Source organism: Papio anubis, chromosome 5 (genome assembly GCF_008728515.1).
Source record: "Papio anubis isolate 15944 chromosome 5, Panubis1.0, whole genome shotgun sequence".
Taxonomy (NCBI): Eukaryota; Metazoa; Chordata; class Mammalia; order Primates; family Cercopithecidae; genus Papio; species Papio anubis.
Genome location: NC_044980.1, coordinates 61,652,841 through 61,673,970, shown reverse-complemented (window position 1 = coordinate 61,673,970; position 21,130 = coordinate 61,652,841). Strand labels below are relative to the sequence as shown.

General features: G+C 38.4%; 1 protein-coding gene across 11 annotated transcripts in view; it reads right to left on the bottom strand.

Moving 5' to 3' along the window:
* The window catches only part of MAST4 (microtubule associated serine/threonine kinase family member 4), a 576,418-nt gene that overhangs the window by 263,313 nt on the left and 291,975 nt on the right, over positions 1 to 21,130 (bottom strand). For 9 of the 11 annotated variants that reach the window (XM_017959600.3, XM_017959601.3, XM_017959602.3 and 6 more), the window contains one exon: positions 13,174 to 13,205. In XM_017959600.3, the coding sequence (XP_017815089.2) occupies positions 13,174 to 13,205 (32 nt within the window). Of the gene's footprint in view, positions 1 to 13,173; positions 13,896 to 21,130 lie in introns of those variants that run through there. The other 2 variants (XM_021940157.2, XM_021940159.2) reach the window with 1 other exon arrangement.

Sequence of the window (21,130 nt, the reverse complement as noted above, 5' to 3'; positions counted from 1 at the left end):
GTGTTGGGAGGGAGACTTAGACCCTTATGAAAACCAATTTAAAGTGTCTCTGCTTTAATTCTCCTTTTAAGAGACTCCCAAGATAGTCACCACCATCATCTTAAAGGTATGTCTGACCAACATCTTTCAGCAAAAAAAAAAAAGAAAAAAGAAAAAAAGAAAGAAAGAAAGAAAAAAGAGAATAAAGCTAAGTGGCCTAAATTCTCAAAGATAATAATCAAATAATATGCTTTTAACCAGGTGTTTGATGGCATTTCTCCCCATGATTCTATCAAATTCAACTACCTCTACATACATATTGGTAGTGCCTTAGAAATCCACCTTAAAAAGCCACCACTATTCCTCTAAGACATGAAACCTGTGTAGTGATCTATTAATTTCATTCCAGTGTATGATGTCAAGTGCATTTTAAAAATATACTTCATTGCTTCCAAGTGCTTCTTTAATCCACAAGGACTGGTTTTAGCATTTAAGCTAATTTACTCTAGACATAAAAAAACCTTCTGCTTATTCTTGCAGATAATTGATTCTTGATTTGTTAAGGTACTAAACACTATGGTTTATGTGCTGAAATACAAAACCCCTGGTAAACCCACTCATGTGCCCCACACAAAGCAAACTTGAATGTTCATTGCCTAGGGAGAGAGGTCAAAAGGAGCTGAGAAAGGAGCAGAACTCTTCCTTACTTTGTCCTGCTGCTAGTACAGTGGGAAGGTCCTACTCTCCCTGCAATTAACATTACCACTTGTTCCACAGCAGCCGCACATGGAAGGCACACAGTACCAATTTCTCAAATCAAATGCCCTCCTCAATTTCCTAAAAACAAAATAAATCTAGAAGATAATCTCTGCCTCAAAGCTGACCCCTCTAAGTAAAAGCATATACCATCACCCCCAAAAACAATAAAAGACTGCACTGGAAAATCAGGGTTTAAGGAAGAGTTAGGCACTCGATGCTAATGTTACCAAAAGGTTAATCCCATTGATCTCTATGACACACCAAAAGTTAAAAATCGTTTTTTCTGCACAATAAAGAGCACAAAGCATAAGCTAAATTAGTATTTTCTGACAAAGAACATCTTCACATAAACATCTACAAAATATGTAAATATTTCTTGAAAGATTACTTTATGTTTCTACAATATACATGTTTAAATTCATTGATTTATTTATTTTTTAGAGACAGGGTCCCACTATGTTACCTAGGCTAAAGTGCAGGCGCATGATCACAGCACCTCAAACTCCTGGGTTCAAGCAATCCTCCCGCATCAGCCTCCCTAGTAGCTAGCACTATAGATACATGCCTAGCTAACTTTTTTTTTTTTTTTTGGTAGTTGCTGTTGTTGTTTGTTTTGGGTTTTTTTGTTTTGTTTTGTTTTGTCTTTTTTTGTAGAGACAGGGTCTCGTTATTTTGCCCAGGCTGGTTTCCACCTCCAGACTTCAAGCAATCCCCCTGTCTTGGCCTCTACAAGTGCTGGCATTATAGGAATGAGCCACTGCACCCGGCCTGAATTTATTATTAGAATTTGCAATCTAAAAAAAGTTTTAAATGTGTCTGTCTATGCTAGGTCAGATTCCTGCCACCCATTTCCACATGCAAATCAAACACATAGATTGTAATCAGTAAAACTTTTTCCTCTCATGCAAATGTGTTCACAGAACTATCTGCAGAGAATTTCCTTATGGTGCTGGTCAAAAGTTAAGTGAGTGATGTGCGGGATGAAGCAGAGCTCACACAGTCACTGGGAGGAAGTGTGCAGTTACTGGTATTTCCATGGGTTTGTCTCATGTTCCTGTACTTAAGCATGGGAAAGCCCTCAACATCATCCCAAAAGAGGTGATGTCATAAAACAACCTATTAAAAGAAAACATGGGCCTGGTGCAGTGGCTCACGCCTGTAATCCTAACACTTTGGGAGGCCGAGGTGGGCAGATCACGAGGCCAAGAGATCAAGACCATCCTGGCCAACATGGTGAAAACCTGTCTCTACTAAAAATACAAAAATTAGCCGGTCATGGTGGCGTGCACCTGTAGTCCCAGCTACTTGGGAGGCTGAGGCAGGAGAATCGCCTGAAGGGAGGCGGAGGTTGCAGTGAGCCAAGATTGCACCACTGCACTCCAGCCTGGTGACAGAGTGAGACTGTCTCCAAAAAAAAAAAAAAAAAAAAAGAAAAAGAGAGAAAGAAAAGAAAACACATGTGTATTCAGATGAAAATAAATGGACCTCCAAAATCCTCAGAGGGTGAGGTCCCTAACTCAGAAAAGTAGAGAAAGAAACCCTGAAAACTTTTTGGTGTGGTTTTTCCCTCTAGTTACTCAGGTCTGATAGTCTACTGCCACAAGGAGTAAAAGAAGAATTTAAATCTTAAGAGTCAAAATGGCAGAGGAGATGGCACAGATTCCAAGAAACACCAGGACACAAGAGAAGTCCTACCTTTCCACAGTTCCCTGTTAGAGCTACCAGGGCCCAACTTGCTACCACACAACAGGGGTAAAGAGAGAACAATACAGAATTCAGCTGCTCTGCTCACATGGCTAATTGGATAATGAATATATTTGGGGACTGCCAGTTATTGCAGCTGGGACCATTACACCACACCAGTGTGGCTGTCACTATTCTCTTTACAGTCTGAGGTAAACTCAGCATTCTGGTAGTGCTGGGTGTGTGGCTGCAGGGTTCCCCTTCAGCTACAGTGTTAAGGGGACGCTCTTAAGGCAAGTTTGAGGCTTTACTTTCCAAAATGTTCAAAGAAACTATGACAAACATGGTGAAGTCAAGCAAACTCTGTGAGCTCTACCCTTTATTGGGTCCATACTGTGGGTGTTGACGCTCACATTTCTTTATAAAACAAAACATACCTGTATTAGTCTGCTCTCATGCTGCTAATAAAGACACACCCGAGACTGAGTAATTTATAGAGGAAAGAGGTTCAATAGACTCATAGGTCCACAGGGCTGGAGAGTCCCAACAATCATGGCGGAAGGTGAAGGAGGAGCAAGTCATGTCTTACATGGTGGCAGGCAAGAGAGTTTGTGCAGAGGAACTCCCATTTATAAAACCATTAGATCCTGTGAGACTGACTTACCACCATGAGAACAGTGTGGGGGAAGCTATCTCCATCATTCAATTATCTCCACCTGGCACTATCCTTGACACGTGGGGATTTTTACCATTCAAGGTGAGATTTGGGTGGGGACACAGCCAAACCATATCAGTACCCACTCCCCTTGCTGATATCTGTGTTTCTAACCCAAGCATGTTGACCTCAAAAAGGAAAGGCTGCTTGCCAGTCCCTGGGAGTTAGGAACTCTAAATTCTGGTCATGGTTTGCAATCAACATATATACTCCCTGAGCACAAGCAAGCCTCAAATCTTCTGAGTCATTAGTTCCTTGTTTACTAAATAAAGATATTTTCAGTCAGACTTACGGCTTCTTCCACCTCTGAAATTCTATGATTAAAATTTTCCATATAGACTGCTATAATATACCATATTATTCTCTCAACACCTGTCAGTCCCAAAACACAATTTCAAGGAGTGCCCTGATTACCCTGCTGAGAAGAGACAGCTTAAATCTGATAGAGGGGCCACTGAGGACAGGGAGTGAGTTCCCTCAAGGCCTAATGATACTGAGCCAGAACACCTGTGGGATCTGTCCCCACATCTGTGCAGAGAGCTTGTGTCCTTAGGGTTGACCAACACAGGGTACAAGTGAAAGAGCTATCCAAGGACATGGGGTCAACTGCCCCTTTCACACCTCTTCATGGAAACAGAACAGCTCCTGAGAAAATGCTACTCCAATGAGCTAGCTTTAAGGGGATTTCCCCAGCCTACTTTGTGGTCTTTTGCCTAACTCAACAGGACAAAAATAAATGATATGGGGAGACAGAAAGAAGGGCATAATTCCCAATATATTTTATTTATTTATTTAAGAAAACATACAGTACTTATTGTATGCCAGGTACTGTTATAAACACTTTACAAATATTAATTTAATCCTCTAAATAATTTGAGGACACAATGACATTATCATTCTACTTTAGGAAACTAAGGCACATAGAGGTTAAGGTCACACAGTCGGCTAAATGTCAGAGACAGGATTCAAACCTAGGCAGTGTGACTTCTGAGTCCATGCTCCGAAATGCTACTCAGTGATTACCTATTGATTAACAGATGTGGGAAGGTGGCTTTTAGTGAGACAGCACAGATACCCGCCTCTCTCAATGGGTGCCTCTAAATAAGCGTTGCTGAAAAGGACTGCTCCCAAAAAAACTTTCCCCCAATCCTACTTGATTCTGATTTGCTAAAAAGTTATTCCAGTAAATATGAAATAGGGAACTTCTGCTCCTGCCTTTGGCTATCCAAAAGCACACTTCACCACTATGCACACCCACCAAAACGCTAAGAACATTAATTCTCAACTGGGAGTGGCATTTTAGCTTTACCTTGAAAACTGGTTAAAAGTACTCAAGCCTCTACCTCATCCTGCCCTCAATACACGCTAGACTCTGATTTGCATTCCCGAGGGTGTTTGGCAATGCACACAGATTTTTGACAAACCTCCCACAGGTAACTTAATCCTCTCCCCTGGGACAAAACTAAGGTCTTCGTATAATTTTCAAAGGTAAGAAGATCAATCCTACATTGTTTCTATCTCCCAAATCTCTTCCCTACCCACTTCACAGAAGACAAATGCATGTGTGATAAGGAAAGCTGCAAATACGTACCAAATACCAAACCGGCTATTCGATGAACATATAAATGCAATTGACATTCTTCCACAGTCTGAAATCCTCTCTTTACTCTCAGGATAGATTACACTGTTTTCTTTTTATATAAACATGCCACTTTAAATGCTAATTCAGATGCGACACTCGATTTTTTTCTTCGTTTTGTTTTTGGGTTTCTAACATTCAAAATGACACTGGACTTCCATGTGGCTTTGACAATGGATATTTTGAATTCTTGCTTCAATATTTGTGGGAGTGGGAGGACAGAAAGTGCTAAGAAACCTAAATTTATTTTAAAACTTATTCAAATATGGTTTACATGTCCTTTATTTTGTTTGAATTAAACTCTTTCCCTCTCTTTCAGGAAATATTGCCTTTACTTTGCTGAAAATCTCACAAATGTAATTCAAGTAAGTTGAAAACCAACATGATTCCCTTTGCTTGCCTGCTAGAAATAATCTCATTTTACTCAAACTACTTTTCTAAACAGGCAGTCAAGGCAGTATTTTCTGATATATAACAGGCCTGAATGTAAGTCTTTTTTAAAAATACACACACACACACACACACACACACACACACACACATCGACCTATGCCCATTCAATTATACAGAAGCTCACTTCATATCTTGTGTCAAAATTAGGAATTCCAATTTTAGAAATACCCTAATCCAATACATACAATTCAATATGATTGAGACAGGAGACAGCCAAGGGTCCCTGACAAAATCCCACTTTCAAGCCTAAAACAGCCTGAAGGCTGAAATACCAGACTGCAGGTCCTGGATGAAGCCCTCCCTTTTTCAGCTGATTCTTTCGGAGTAATGCCCACCTGCACCCCGGGAGGATGAGGTAGAGCCTCAGGAAGTTTGCACCCTTTGCAAAGGGGAGGAGCCTGGCCTCTTCTGTTCCTGTGTGGTGACCTGGGATTCTATCTGTGAGGTGGGAAACCTCCTAGCAGGACTCTCTCTTTCACTTTGCTGAGAGTTATTTTTCCTTTTCAGCCCGTAAATTCCATTTTCCCCACCCTTCTGTATGTCCACGAGCCTAATCTTTCCTGGTCGTGTGAAAAGAGCCCAGTTTTAGCTGAACTAAGGAGAAAGTTCTCCAACAAATATATCTACTGTAAGACAAACTATCTCAGAAGTCTAGCAGGCCCAGCTCCACCCAGAAGCTACCATCAAGTTCGCCTGCTTTGTAGTCCTAACTACCTTTTGACAATATTCTCTCCCTCTGTTGGTCACTCTCATCTTTCATTTCATCTCTGGATGCCCTCTACTGTCCCTAACCAAGAAAGGCAAAATTAGGAAGCGGTAAAATAAGTTCATTATTCTTTTCATACATTTATTAATGCATTCATATGGTAAAATGGTTCTCAATACCTGCTCAACTTTCTGCTAGCCTTGTTTCTTGCCAGTTCACCAGAAGCATCCCATTAATGAATCGTCTTCTGCTGTGCTAAATTTAGTTTGGGTGACAACCTGTCCTAACCAAAGGTACATACATTTCAGTGAGGTACCAAAGGCATCTCCAAGATCTGGCAGATGAATTTCTAGTACTGGAATGTTTGACATGTGGCAGATGTGTTTAAGATGCAAATCCTCTTTGCGGTCAGAGGGGGTGGACCTCCTAGCAGACCTGAAACTATCAAATGCCAGTAGATACCTAGCCCACTTATTCCAAGGCCAGCCCTAATAGACTCCAACCACTCTCAGAGGAATAACGAAAGGGTGAATGGAGAAAAATCATAAAAACATATAAACCAAATACAAAATTCTAAGTCCCCCATCTGAGTGAATGTCCCCCCTCTCAGCCAATGGCATTCCAAAGCAAACCTGAAAAACTAGTTCAGGCCATGATAAGAAGAGAGGGTCGGACATGCCTCATGATACCCTCCTTCCCTCTGGAATTCAGCACAACTGACCAGCTGACATTAAAACAGAGATCTTAAGACTGACAAAGCAGGCTCTTTGTAGTAAGAGACCAAATTCCAATGTGACTCTACTATAGCATCACATGACAGATAGCAGGCCCTGAAAGAAATTAAAGTACTTTACCCCAAAATATATTTTTTGATAGATTTTTAAATGGCTCTGCAAATCTGTCTCTTGTGGAGAAAATCTACACTCTGTAGAGACTCTCTTCCCTTTCCAGAACTTTTCCTGATCCAGGAGAGATTAAGAGTCTGATACCTTTTAAGGCCTGACAAGAGACATTTACCATCTGTTCTACATAATAAGAACCCTGGTTTCCACAATCACTTATCTTAACCCGGACACTCCTTTCTACTGATTCCAGGTCTTAGATAATAACTCTTTCAACCAACTGCCAATATCAGAAAATCTTTGAATCCACCTATTATCTGTAAGCACCACCCACCCAGCTATCCCACCTTTCCACACCAAACCAATGCATAATTTACATGTATTGATAGGTGTCTTATGTTTCCTGAAGATGTATAATACCAAGTGTAACCCAACCATCTGGGGCACATGTTCTCAGGACCTCTTGGGATGATGCCTCAGGCCTTGGTCGCAGAATAAATCCTTTCAAATATTTTACAGAGTTTGACTATTTTTCATTCACAAACCCTATAAAGAGGAATATTGTTACCAGCTACTAGTATTGTTGCTAGAACAGTTAATTAAAATAAGTAAAACCTTTTAAATTGCCTCTGGGATAATTTGAATACTCTCAGCAACTCCTCAGCATGCAGAGACATACTTTTCCAGGACTATTATACATATTAGAAGCTGCTTCTGCTTTGGGTTTCTGCTGCTGGATATTCTTTTTTTTTTTTGGAGACGAAGTCTCGCTCTGTCGCCCAGGCTGGACTGCAGTGGTGTGATCTCAGCTCACTGCAAGCTCTGCCTCCCAGGTTCATGCCATTCTCTTGCCTCAGTCTCCCGAGTAGCTGCGACTACAGGCACCTGCCACCATGCCCAGCTAATTTTTTATATTTTTTAGTAGAGATGGGGTTTCACTGTGTTAGCCAGGATGGTCTCGATCTCCTGACCTTGTGATCTGCCTGCCTTGGCCTCCCAACGTACTGGGATTACAGATGTGAGCCACTGCACCCAGCCTTTTTTTTTTGAGACAGAGTCTCACTCTGTTGCCCAGGTTGGCATGGGCATGATCTCAGCTCACTGCAACCTCCACCTCCTAGGTTCAAATGATTCTCCTGCCTCAGCCTCTGGAGTAGCTGGGATTACAGGCATGCACCTCCAAGCCTGGTTATTTTTTGTATTTTTCAGTAGACATGGGATTTTTGTCATGTTGGCTAGGCTGGTCTTGAACTCCTGACCTCAGGTGATCCACCTGCCTTGGCCTCCCAAAGTGCTAGGATTACAGGCATGAGCCACCGCGCCTGGCCTTGGATATTCCTTTAAAAGCATCCTTAAAGCATGTGTGTGGACATAAAGATGGGAATAATAGACACTAGGGTCTACTAGGTCTACTAGTGCAGGGAGACAAAGGGGAAAGGGCTGGAAAACTACAGTTTGGGTACTATATTCACTCACTACCTGGGTGTCAGGATCATTTTTACCCCAAACCTTAGTGTCATGCAATATACTCCTGTAGCAAATCTACACATGTACTTCCTGAACCTAAAAGTTGAAATTATTTTTTGAAAGAGTTGGAAAAATTTTATAAATAAAAATACATTTAAAACAGCTGTCGCAATCAAATATCATAAACCAATCCATCAATCAAGCAAGCAAGCATGTGTGGCCAGAGAACTTAAAGCTAAGAAACTGCCAAGTGTCAGTCACTGCTTCTACTAAAATGAAGTGATAATTGCAGATAATTTTATAGATCCCAGACCTACAAAGCCATGAAACAATGCACCAAGGCTTATAATTAAACAAGGTGGAGGAAAGGTCATTTTAAGTAGCGGGGAAAACCTATTTGCTAAGAATAGATAATACAGTTTCCTCCTTCTCTGTACCAAGACATCTGAAAGACCACTTAAAAGCAGGAGGCGGCACAGGAGCTGGCCTGGCAGGTTTCCTGCTCCTCTCTCCAGGGTATAAACACCATCAAGGCACTCTAGGGAATTCCATGAAAAAAGAAGCCTCTCTGTCCTGGAGAGCTGTTTATTTAGGCAATTAACAAAACACAAAGGAGTCTTTTAAAAATAAATAATGGCTGCCAAGGACACCTTGGTTTGGCTCCTAACCATCTTGGGCTCACATCTTGGGCTTTTCCACTTTCCTTGCCTGAAAACAAACATTTCCCTGTGAATTTTTCCACTTAGAAATGTGATTTCAGGACTTACATGCAAAATATGGGTGGATTTTAGAAAAAAAGTACCACAACAATAACGGCACTTTCATAAATACAGACAGTACAAATTAGTTACTAGAAAAATCTAAATCAAACAACATGCAGAAGGTTGATGTGTTCCATACTGAATTGAAACCATGAAGGATCTGGCATCAGCCATCCAGCCGTGGCATCACCACTTGTCCTCATGGCGCAGGCACAGTGACAGAACCTAAGAGAACGGGGCAGGTCCATTGCTTGGAGGCTCCCAATCTAGGAGGGGGAGACAGATTTGTACAGACTCCACAAATGTCTGCACTATGTAGTTATTATACCAGGCACCTTGCTGAACACAAAGAACAGGCATTCAGAGTCACATCTCTTTGATGGGATAAAAATCTAAAGCAACAAATCTAGTTCTGAAGCTAAGTGTAATAATATGCCATCATAAATGCTATTATCTCATTTGCTTCATCCCCTGGCTTCAGGTAGTATATACTAAAGCATTTCAAGATTATCACAATTTATCATCATAATTTTTTCTATGATGTTCTGGCATTAACCAATTGGTATCTGCCACTGTAGATATTTTAGTTACTGTCAAATCATATTTATTTGGAGCAATCTTTATTATGAGACAAAATTAACCAAATACACACACACACACACACACACACACACACACAAATACAGGTGTGATATATTTTCTTATTCAAAATAGAATGTTTATATAATTGTTATTCAAATTACTTAAAAATCTACATAAATACTTGGTTAAAGCAATTTTAATCCTACTTCCATACAATCACTGAGTATTTTACATAAAATATTTCAAGAATACCAAAAATACAGAGGGTATAATATAAACACCCATATACACACTACCACATTAATGATATACGTGAAACTCCTTGCAGAGGCCTCTCAAATCCAATTTACTTCATTTTCTCCACTAGTAAGTGACCTTTATCATAAACTTGCTTTCCATGCATCTTTTATACCTTTACTGTAAATGCCTGTATTCAGAAACAACATATTGTTTTGCATACTTTTAAGTTTTATAATATAAACGCCATCTTGTACCTGGAATTTGCTTTTAGCACTTATCATTCTATTCTTGATAATTATACCTGCTGATACATATAATCTTGTCCAGTTACTTTACCTGCTGTATAATATTTCACTATCTGACTATATTATGATTTTGACAGGTAGCTGGAAGGAGGGGGATAAGACAATGTGATAACTTTAGTTCCAAGGAGAATGAGGGGGAAAGTACAGGAGGTATCTGGGATCAGAAGCAGCCTTGGCAAATGGCTATTCATTGAATGGAAAAAGAGGAGAAATAGCTAAAATCCAGCTGTCTAGGAAGCTGTAATGCCTCTGGAAAAGTGATCTGGAGTTACTTGATTATCTCATAACAGCATCTTGCCTAGAAAGCTGTTTCCCTCACTTCTCTTGTCTATTACCCAGACACAATCATTGCTTCTACACCTTTTAAAAATGTTTATAAAACAAGAGAGTCTTCAAGTTAGTTCTCATTAAAATGATCATAAATAATAAATTAGTGAGGATCTGAATTTCTTTTTCTAGACAGAATAGTTTGCTTTTTTATACTTTCAATTAATAACAAAAAAAAAATTTCCTGAGGTCTTTCATTTCTGAAAGCTTTCAATATAATATATGTTTTTACCATGATTCTGGATATAAAAGTTATCTTTAAGCTTATTTAAAGCAATATTCAAAATTTTCAAAAAAATGTGGAAAACCCCATAAGTTTCAGAATGCTGAAAATGCAATTTTAAAACTGCTATCTTTCAAGACATACAGATTTGAAGCAGTAGATATATCAAAAGAGGCCTTTTCAGTCTTTATCAAGGTACACACTCTCTAACAAGTTGGATCACATTGCTATATAACCAAAGACAATAAGAAATACATCACACTGTGTGCAGTTGCTTATGTTAATATGGAACAACAACAACAAAAAAGAGACTGAAAAGAACAGCAGGAGCAAATCTCTAATCTTTCTGGGAGAAGATATAAAAAGATTTCAAAGCATTTATGGAGGAGTCATGTACGCAGTAAATAAACAAAGTGTTAACAGGTTTAATTATCAGGTACTATTACGTTGGCTAGCTGATACTAATAAAGATACATTTGTGCCTTTCTTCATTAGATTTGTATAAAATTACTCTAGCATTTATTTTAAAAAGCATTTTCCCTTTCTCAAAGTCATAAAAGAACCTTGCACGAGGAAAGTAATTACTGGCATTCTGTACAGTATTCACTAAAAACGCTGAGTGACAGTGGGTTCTAGCACAGCTATATCAGGCATCGTTAATTCTCTGGGGAATATTCGTGTTTAACAGAAAATACAAAATAGCATGTTTATTTTTAGTTTATCTCACTTGAAAGTACTAATTTTCCCAGAATTCACTAAAAAAGTAGATTTGTGTTCACATATACATATATAGTGTGCTTCATGTTCATCATCTGAATGCTCAATTGACTTTTAACAGGGAGGGGAGTTTAAATGGCTCTGATGTAAATCAAACTTTCTCTTACTATGTTTCCAAAGGATGGGCTCCAAACAACTTATGTCATTATTCTTTTTTCATTAAAGATCCCATTTTCTCAAATAAAGAAACTTAAAATACTTTCCTTATCACGTATTTTCACATCAACTCATGGCTATCAGCTAACATTAACAGAATTGAGACTTAAGTGCAAAAGAGGAAATTACCCTTAAATAGAAACATGAAATCTAATTCTGTAATTAACATGATCTTTATAATATTATTAGAAACACTAATGTGATAAAACAAGAAACAAAAAACAAAACCCATGTGCAATCTATTAAAAAGACTAAAAGCAAGATTTGACTGAAGTTCTGAAGCTTTCAAATAAAAGAGAAAGGGTGTTTAAGCCTTAAAGAAAAGTGCAAAAAAGCAAATGAGATTTTTTTCTATAAAAGTATTTCATGTAGTTTTCTATTTTTCTTTTGTCTTGTCATGATGGGAAATATCAAAAAGTTTGGACTTTTCCAAGTTTAGGCAACAGAGTCCTAATCATGATGCAGAAGAGGAAAGAGTTTAATTCTAAGTCCATTTCCTATAGCAAACTATTTTCTGTTACACTCTAGCACAGAGAGATGGAAGCTAAAAGCTAGTGACAATTTATCTTGGCACATTCTCCAAAAATAATAATCCAGTATCTGCCTGGCAGCCTAAGCTTGTACAAAAGACAGGAAGCAAAATGGACAGTAATAAAATGTTCACAGCTGATGAATTTTTGGTTCTTAGATGCAAAGGCTGAAATTTTCCAAAATTTAGCCTAGAATAAACCCTATATTTCAACAGTTACCAAATTTTTTTCTAATCCTCCAAGAGGAGAGTTGTAAAAACTTATCTTAAATACTATTTTTTTAAAGGAGGTGCTCCATCTACTAACTTCTTCAACTTAAATCAGACATCAAATGTAAATGTTTCCAGACCAGCCCTTACACAGTACTATCGGATAACAAATCTGACTTTAAATGTAGTCAAATACTGAGGGTAGTTAATTCTGTCCTCAATTTCATTCTGCAACTTGCTAATGGAAAAAAAACTATGATTTGTGCAAATATATTAATGGTCTTAAAAATAAAAGATTAAAACACACTATAAAGAAATCAAGTCAAAGTTCATAAATCCATTATTTTAATACAAGAGCATGACATGAATCAGTTCAGTAAGATCTAGATCTAATAATGGAAAGTTCAACTGATTCAAAGTCTCCAATTCAGATTCAAAAGTACATAATTTACTCCATATAAAATCTATAGTATAAAAAAATCATGGATTTCAGATCATAAAGAACACTAATTCTTGATTCAGATCAATTTACACTATCTCCTGACCAAATAATGTTTTTGCTTGATTATATAACAGCATTAAAAAAAATTAAGATTGTCCAAGGAATAAATATGCATTTAGGTTTACAATGCCCATATGGAACAAACCCTGAAAATTATGAAATTATTACTGTTTGACTTTTATAAGTAAATTCAGTTTTTTGTTTTCTTCAGTTGATTATCATTCATTTTACAATTGCCACTAATGACTCAGAGAAGAATCATACTATAAACTATATATTAATAAAAAGAAAACAAGGAAACAAAATCCTACTACTTACAAACTTCCTCTTCTGGGGAGACTCAGCTCCTTCTGCAAAAGAAAAAAAAAAAACCATATATAAGTGATGCTGCATTAACCTTAGAGTACTACGATACCAAACGGATAACAAAGAATGTATCATCCCTCATTATGCTTGATTTGGCATTTCCTATACTGAAAACATTTTAATGTCATAATTTTATGCTGGATCCCTTCTTACACGGTTCTCTTTACACACTGTGTTTAAGGTACAAACACAGCTTATCTGAATTCCAGAGCAGAAAAACCATCAATCTTCCCAAAGCAACTACAGTAAAATACTGAGTTGAGTTACATGGCCCTACAATTGAGCATACGGAAAATCTGAGCAAGCAAAGAATTTATCCAAACAGGATTTAGCTATAAGAAGTAGGAGACATTTTGCAGGATTATAATTAAATGAAAGGTGCAATGAAAGGGACAATTAAATCGAACTATTTGCCCTCAACAGAAATATATTCATGCAAAACATTATGCATACCAAAGATTGCACTTTCTATTTTTTAAATGATAATGGAAAAGATTTCCTTTTGGTGTTATTTCTCAAAACATCCATTTATTCATTGGAATATTTAAAAGCAGCTTAATCAACTTCTAAAAGGTAATCAGACAGCCATGACAATTATTAGTGTGCTTCATAGTTTTAAAAGGGTGCCTTCACACTTCTCTCAATTTGAGATTCTTATCTACCTAATCATCAAGAGGCTGTGGAAAACCAAAAAAAAAAAAAAAAAAAAAAAAAAAAAAAAAAAAAAAAAAAAAAAACACGCAAGAAAACAAGCCAACCAAAGAAATAAACAAAAATAGATTCAGAAATACCTCTATCCACTAATGAAGTTTTCAAAGCTCAAGAATAATTACTTGCTGTCAATTATTGAAGAATAGGAAGCGATGAGTCATTTGGCTATTTAAACTCAAACTGAAGCCCACTATGACTAAATTTGGTTATTCATGCCCATAATTCTCATTTATTTTTCTGCCTTTCAGGTGCTTGAGCATTATCCTTTGAAAGGTATTTCCCCATCAGCTTCAAATTCACCTTTCCTGTCTCTTATTTTTATTGACTATTTCAATGTTTGTCATGGACAGCAGGCTTAGCTATCACTTTTCCACAGCAAAACTTACTCCAGCACAGCTTACAGAAAGTGGCCACGAGAGTGTCAGACCAGAGCAGAGGAGAGCTCTGTGGCTGCTGCTTTAAACACAGCAGGCCTTACTTATTAACTGGCAAATACATTTCCATACAGATATAGTAATCACATAACTGTTTAAAAGCAAGAAAAACAATCAGCAACTTTAGGAATGAATTGTCATCTTCTTTCTCCCAATAGCAAATGTTTTCTTTTCAAGGGCTCTAGGGTTCAGTGGTAAAGTGCCTTTTTGTTTTGTTTTGCTTTGCTTTTTTCTTTAATCCTTGATTAGCTCCAAGAAATTATAGTGTTTGCTGAACTTGGCTCCCTGATTCTAAAACATAAATATACCTTCATTTACTGAAACCTCTAATGACAGGAGAAAAGTCTCTGACCAAGACCGTTTTCCTTGGGAACCAAAACATAAATAGAAAACCAATGAGTAATTTTCTATACATGGATCTTTGGTTACAACAAGCATTGAGAAATCTGTGTTGTATTCAGGTTAAAGAAAAGAAAAAGAACTTCCTAGATGTAATAGCTCAACACACTATATTTTTTACTTTTTAATTTTTATTTATTTTTAGGATGAGGTCTCACTACATTGCCCAAGCTGATCTCAAACTCCTGGGTTCAAGCATCCACCTGCCTCAGCCTCCTGAGTAGCCAAGATTACAAAGTACACCACACTGTACCAGACCCAGGCCATTTCTCCTAGAAAGAAATTGATACTACTGCAGAGCAAAAGGTCTAGAGACCAAATGAATAATACTGCTCTGTCCAGTAAGTTGATCTTACAGCCGCATAAAAGGTACCTGAGGTATTATCATTAATAACAACAAAATAATAAATCAGATGTTATTTCAACTATATATGCAAATAGATCATTCAGAAGACATAAGAGGAAAGGGACCAAATGAATGACCCGAACAGTTCCATCAATCATATTCCACCAAATGACCCGAGCATAAACTGGCTGCTTTGCTCTGAGAAAAAGCTGCTGAAACAGCAAGATAAGGGATAAAAACCAACTCTGCTTTTAATCAGAAGTCTTTCCAGTAGGTCTAGAATTATGAGTTCTAAACAAGGAGGAAGGTTACAGTGGGTAACCCAGCACTGCTGCTCCACAGGATGGCAGCCGAGATTCCAAGATGAGGAGCAAAGGACATTTAATAGGCCACTGTCAACTGACCTGAAGCTACCACGCTAACCAAGCTGAAGGAGCTAATCCACCTGACGGCTTGAATGTCAGGCTCAGGACTGGAAACTCAATTTGGTAGCAAATTGGAATCACATGTGATGGTAATAAAGTGAGAGAAATGAATGTGCTGTGGCCAAGACCTTGTGAACAGTAGCTGCAAAAGTCTGCAAATACCAGGAGGGCTAAGCAATTGCAGCCTGAGCAGGAAGCAGCTCCTGCCCTAATGGATGAGGGCCACATGCTGATAAATCTGCACCCGTCAGACGTAAATGAACGGCATCAAGGCATTTTATCGCCAAAGTCCCTGCAGTACTTTGTGTATGTGTCCTCATTTTATTTTCTTAATGTCAGGATAAGGTCACTAACACATACTCAGATAATTAGATAAGACGTGGAATTGGTCTGAGTCATAAACCTAAGCTTGTGCTTGACATATGTGGAGTGTGTGTTAAAAATTTACTGTCAGGTAAGAATTGGAGGAGGAAAGAAAAAGGGAATAAAGAAAAAACAGCAAGAGGTATCCATCTGAACTAAACAATTTGCTAATTGTTGACACTGGATAAAAGAAATTCTTAAGATTAAAAATTTCTAGATTTTCATTGATATTGATGATTCAATGACGTTTAACATTGTTTAGAGTTCCTGTTTATCATTACTTGCTTGATATTTTATCCTCCCCCCGGACTTTTACGTGTTAACTAGCAAATATTTGCATTAAAGATAAAGATTAAATAAAATTAATCTTGTCTGAGAATCCTGTTATTTTTGAGATCTCTCAACATACCTGAGGATACCAAAAGATCCCTCCAATCCTGGAAGAAAACTCATGGAGAGTCTGACAAGAAAGAAGGGTAAATGATTCTGCTCCTTTCTCCCAGCCATCCTTAGCTTCAAAAAGAGAAGGCAACTGTTTCATTCGTGAAGACAGGGGAGAAAACTGCAATGTTTTACAGGTACGAGCAATCACCACAGTGGTAATTTTAAAACTATTTATAATTTTTAATATTTAACAGCTACTCATAGACAAACAAAACAATACTGCTATACATGCTGCACGTGTTTAGAAAAATCTCTGAACTCTTCTTTCCTAACTAAGGGTAAATTTATGATTTGAAAGAGGACATTTACAGAAGCCCAAATAATATATGTAGATACTCCCTTCTTCAAGCCGTAGAGCTTAAATCTCCTCTCTTTGAGAGTGGGCTGAGACCTAGTGACTCACTTCCAAATAATAGAATACAGAAAGGGAACAATAGCAACATTATAGTGGGGAGACCTGCAGATACCACCATAACTGAGTGATCAAGGTTAACGTCATCAGTGGTAAGCCACGCTGACATCACGCTGCCATCCTCTGATATGATGTGATGAGAAGAACACTTCATGCCTGTGGTATTCTCTCCAAAATCCAGAACCCCATTCTAATCGTGAAAAAGCCTCAGGCGAACCCAAATGGAGGAACCTTCTAAAAACATGTGACCAGTGCCCCTGAAAGCTGTCAAGGCTGTGAAAAACAAGAATAAATTGACCAACTGTCACAGATGAGAGAGGACTAAGGGTGGCTAAAGGCAATGAAGAATCTCGAATAAACGAAGAATCTTGAATTGGATTCTCAATCAGAAAAAGGACATTAGTGGAAAACTTGGTGATAGCTAAATAAAGTTTGTAGTTTAGATGATAACAATGTCTCAATGTTAAAGTCATGATTTTGATAAATGTATTAAGGTTATATATGAGGTCAACATTTTGAGGGACTGGAAGAAGGGAATACAATAATTTTCTGAGCTATCTTGTAAATGTTCTGTAAATTTTAAAATTATTCCAAAATATTAAAGAAAGTGTATCAAAACGGGGAGACGGGGAGAAGGGAAGGCTGGTGTGGGGCAGGAGAACAGAAGAAATGAACACATAAATACCTAAATATTCAAAGCTTACTTTAAGGTAATATTTATACCAATTTTTTAGGAAGCTATAGAAATACTGTAGGTGAGAGAGATTCTGGCTAGGACCAGCAATGAAGATGGGAAGGAGTAGTCAGATTTGAGATACATTTTCATAAGATTTACACAGAAACTGGATGTGAAGCATGAAAGACAAAGCAAGGAGAAGTCATAAGTTTTTGGCCTGAGCAAATAGTTAGATGGAAAACCGGTTCAGCTTTGACATGCTACATTCAGGATGTCTGTCTGTAAGAATTTCAAGTAGAAGATTCCAAACAGGCAACTAGACAAATGAATCTGGGTGCAAGAAAAAGGTTAAGGCTGGAGGTAGATTTTGGAGTCATTAACACTAAGATTGTATGTAAGCCATGGGACTGGATGAAATGGAGAGAATTGATAGAAAAAGGAAAACAGACACACCTGGTTACAAAGCCATGGGGGCTTTGCCATTTAAAATAAAGAAGAAGGGAGGATTGTGCTATACATTGTTAACTAACCTATTGCTCTATCCAGCAGCTGGGGTTCTTGAAAGCAACAGAAATTGAATGAGACTGGCAAGTAAACAATCAATGTATGGACGACTACTGGCACCCCTGAAGGCATTAGGATGATTGGGCAGACAAGGTCAGAAAGTGGGTAGGAACCAAAAAATTAAACCCAGAAAGTATGACCACACCCAGGGAAAAGCCCAGTTAGGACACCTCTGCAGCTGAACCTTGAGTGGGAGCTCAGCCTCCAGGAAGAATCCCTAACTGCCCCCACACACCTTCACTTCGTCTCTCCTCGCAGGTGTCCTGTGAGGGTTACATGATCACACCTGGGTCTCTGCCCCAGCTTCCAAGTGGGCAGGAAAAAGGAATATTGGCTCCCTCACTAGTATAGTGGGAGGTGGGGCCAAGTCTACCAAGATCCACACTTTGGGAGTTCCTCCAAAAAACAAAGGGAATTTGGAAGTTGAGCAACTTGCCTTCTGCACCATGACTCCCAAACCCCACATAGAAACAGAGTGGCAATGTCCAGCACACACCATTCCCTCACCCTTTTCCTGACACCAATGAATTTCAAGTGCATGCACTTCCCCATCATCATCTTTCTTTCATTAGTCATTGGTGGCCTCATCCTATGACTGAGTTACTGCAAGTACTCTGCACTAACAATTAATTTACGAAAAGAGTTCAAAGAAGCCAAGATGTGTAAGGCAGTATATCAGGTGCTTTTAGGGACACATAAGGAAAAACAAAACACATTTAAAAGCTAGTTGGGGGCAACATACACACACACATATAAAACAAAAAAGTTATCACCAGGTGCAAGATTATGCAGTATTACTTAAATGTGTAAATGCTAACAGAGGAGAAAAAATAAAAAGGAATGAGATAATTCAGCTCAAGTAGTGATTCTGAAGCCTGGTAACACATTAATGTCACCCAGGGAGTTTTTAAAAATACTAACGCCTGAGCCCCACCCCTAGAGATCTAGAGAGAGTGGTTTGCGTATGTTGTTTATTAGAGGTTGGTAGTTAAGTTCCCCTAAGGAGTATTGGTTTGCATAAACCATTTGCCTTTGGATTGTTTTTCTCTTTAGGGAATATTAATTTTCTGGGCTGTCATTACAAAGGTAAAGCTTCAGGTTTTTACTTATTTCCTTTGCAAGGGAGAAGCAGTGTGAGGCAAGGAAAGGTACTCAAAATGGAGCTCTCACTACTTGACAAAGCATAGGATCTCCTAAAAAAATGCTTTGGGTGCCATTTTTCTGGTCTGCATTTCTGAGAGTGACTTGTGAAGGCAGAAGCAGAGGACAAAACAGTTCATACCATAGAACCAGATCTTACACAGGACTTAGCTGTAAATCATCAGAAGGTAAAAATGGTCTACATTCTAACAACACTTGAAAAATCCAGTAAGTTGCTCATAAATACATGTTTTCCTAAATGAAGACAGTAGTCAAGCTGGAAAACCAGTAGGGAGATCCCCATAGAAATGCCTGAAGAGTCAAACCACCCAACCTGTAAAATAACAGTAAAATCCTTGTGGGAAATGTGACATGGATGGAGAATCCTAAATTATCTTTCTCTTTTCACAGATTGTATTTCATTTTCTTTTTGTATCTATAATCATAATGCACTTTCATATATTTATTTGTGCTAGTAAAGTTAAGCAAAATAAACCGGCCAGGCACAGTGGCTTATGCCTATAATCTCTCAGGATTTTGGGAGGCCGAGACGGGTGGATCACTTGAGGTCAGGAGTTCAAGACCAGCCTGGCCACATGGCAAAACCCGTCTCTACTAAAAAAAACAAACAAACAAACAAACAAAAAAAAAATTAGCTGGGCGTGGTGGCATGTGCCTGTAGTCCCAGTTACTCAGGAGGCTGAGGCAGGAGAATCGCTTGAACCCAGAAGGTGGGGGTTGCAGTGAGCCAAGATGGCGCCACAGCACTTCAGCCTGAGCTAAAGAGCAAGACTCCGACTTAAAAAAACAACAACATCAAAAAAAAAAAAAAAAAAATAAACCACAAAAGGCTAAAACAAAATGCTTGCTGGGTTTATATGTAAATTTTATTTGATTAAAACCACAACAGTCACTTTCTTTGAAAAATAAAGAAATTTGCTACCTTATTCCTTTCTTTCCAAGTTGGCTTTTTCTGCCATGAACCTAAATGAACAAGACTGTGATATCAGTTCTCACAAGCTCTTTATACAGACAAAGTCACTGTCTAGTGTGGCTTATTAAGATTTTATCATAAACTGAGTCTATAAGCTTCACCACAAAATCAGCTGGCTGCCTGGATAGGACACACAAGTCTTCCCATGGAAAGTCCAGAGGAGATCAGCAATCGACCAGAGTTGCAAAGCCATGAGATAGTGGAATCAAATGAACCTATATCATCCAGTTCCAATTTTTTCCCCTATACTCCACCATGGAAATGCCAGAGAGTGGGAGACAGTGGTGATGTGAGGTACTGAAAGGAGAGGTTTGAATAAATACACAAGCAGGGAGGGCTGGTACTGATAATAAAGAGGGCACTCTTTCCCCTAACGAGGAAGAAAGGAACAGGTGAAAACAGGTAGTTTTCAAAGATGGAGCAAAGTAAAACTGGAGCAATTCACTTGAAGTTCTGTAATTTCAGTAATACAGAAGGCAAAACTCTTCTACCAAGGGCAAAGGCAAGGGCACATTTGGGGATTAAAGCAAACAAAATGGGTTTCCTTTATTCAATCACACACTTTTTAGTAAAGGTGGATATGGCTGGTGCTGTGCCAGACCCTGGGGATAAAGGACTTTACTCACTGTAAAATACAGTGTGAAAAGGCCTGGAATGGAGGTCTTTTCAAAGTATGCAGTAATACAAAAGGGAGGGGGGTGATCAGTTTCTTTGAGGAGGGTCAGGACTGTTTCTTCCCCAACATTTCTTGTTATTCATGCTAACAAAATACAGTGGAAATGATACTACCTTCAATGTCAAGGATAAGTTCCAATTAAACTAATGACAAAACTCACTCTTTTGGTCAAAGTAATTGGTTTAAAGATGACATGTGACTCAACCTGAGCAAGTAAGATGCAAAATGATGTTTGCTCAGGGTTTCTGGGAAAGAACTTCCTCCCTTGTCCGAGAGATCTAATGGGAAAGAAGTAGCATTAAACCCATGAAGCTAATGACAGCCA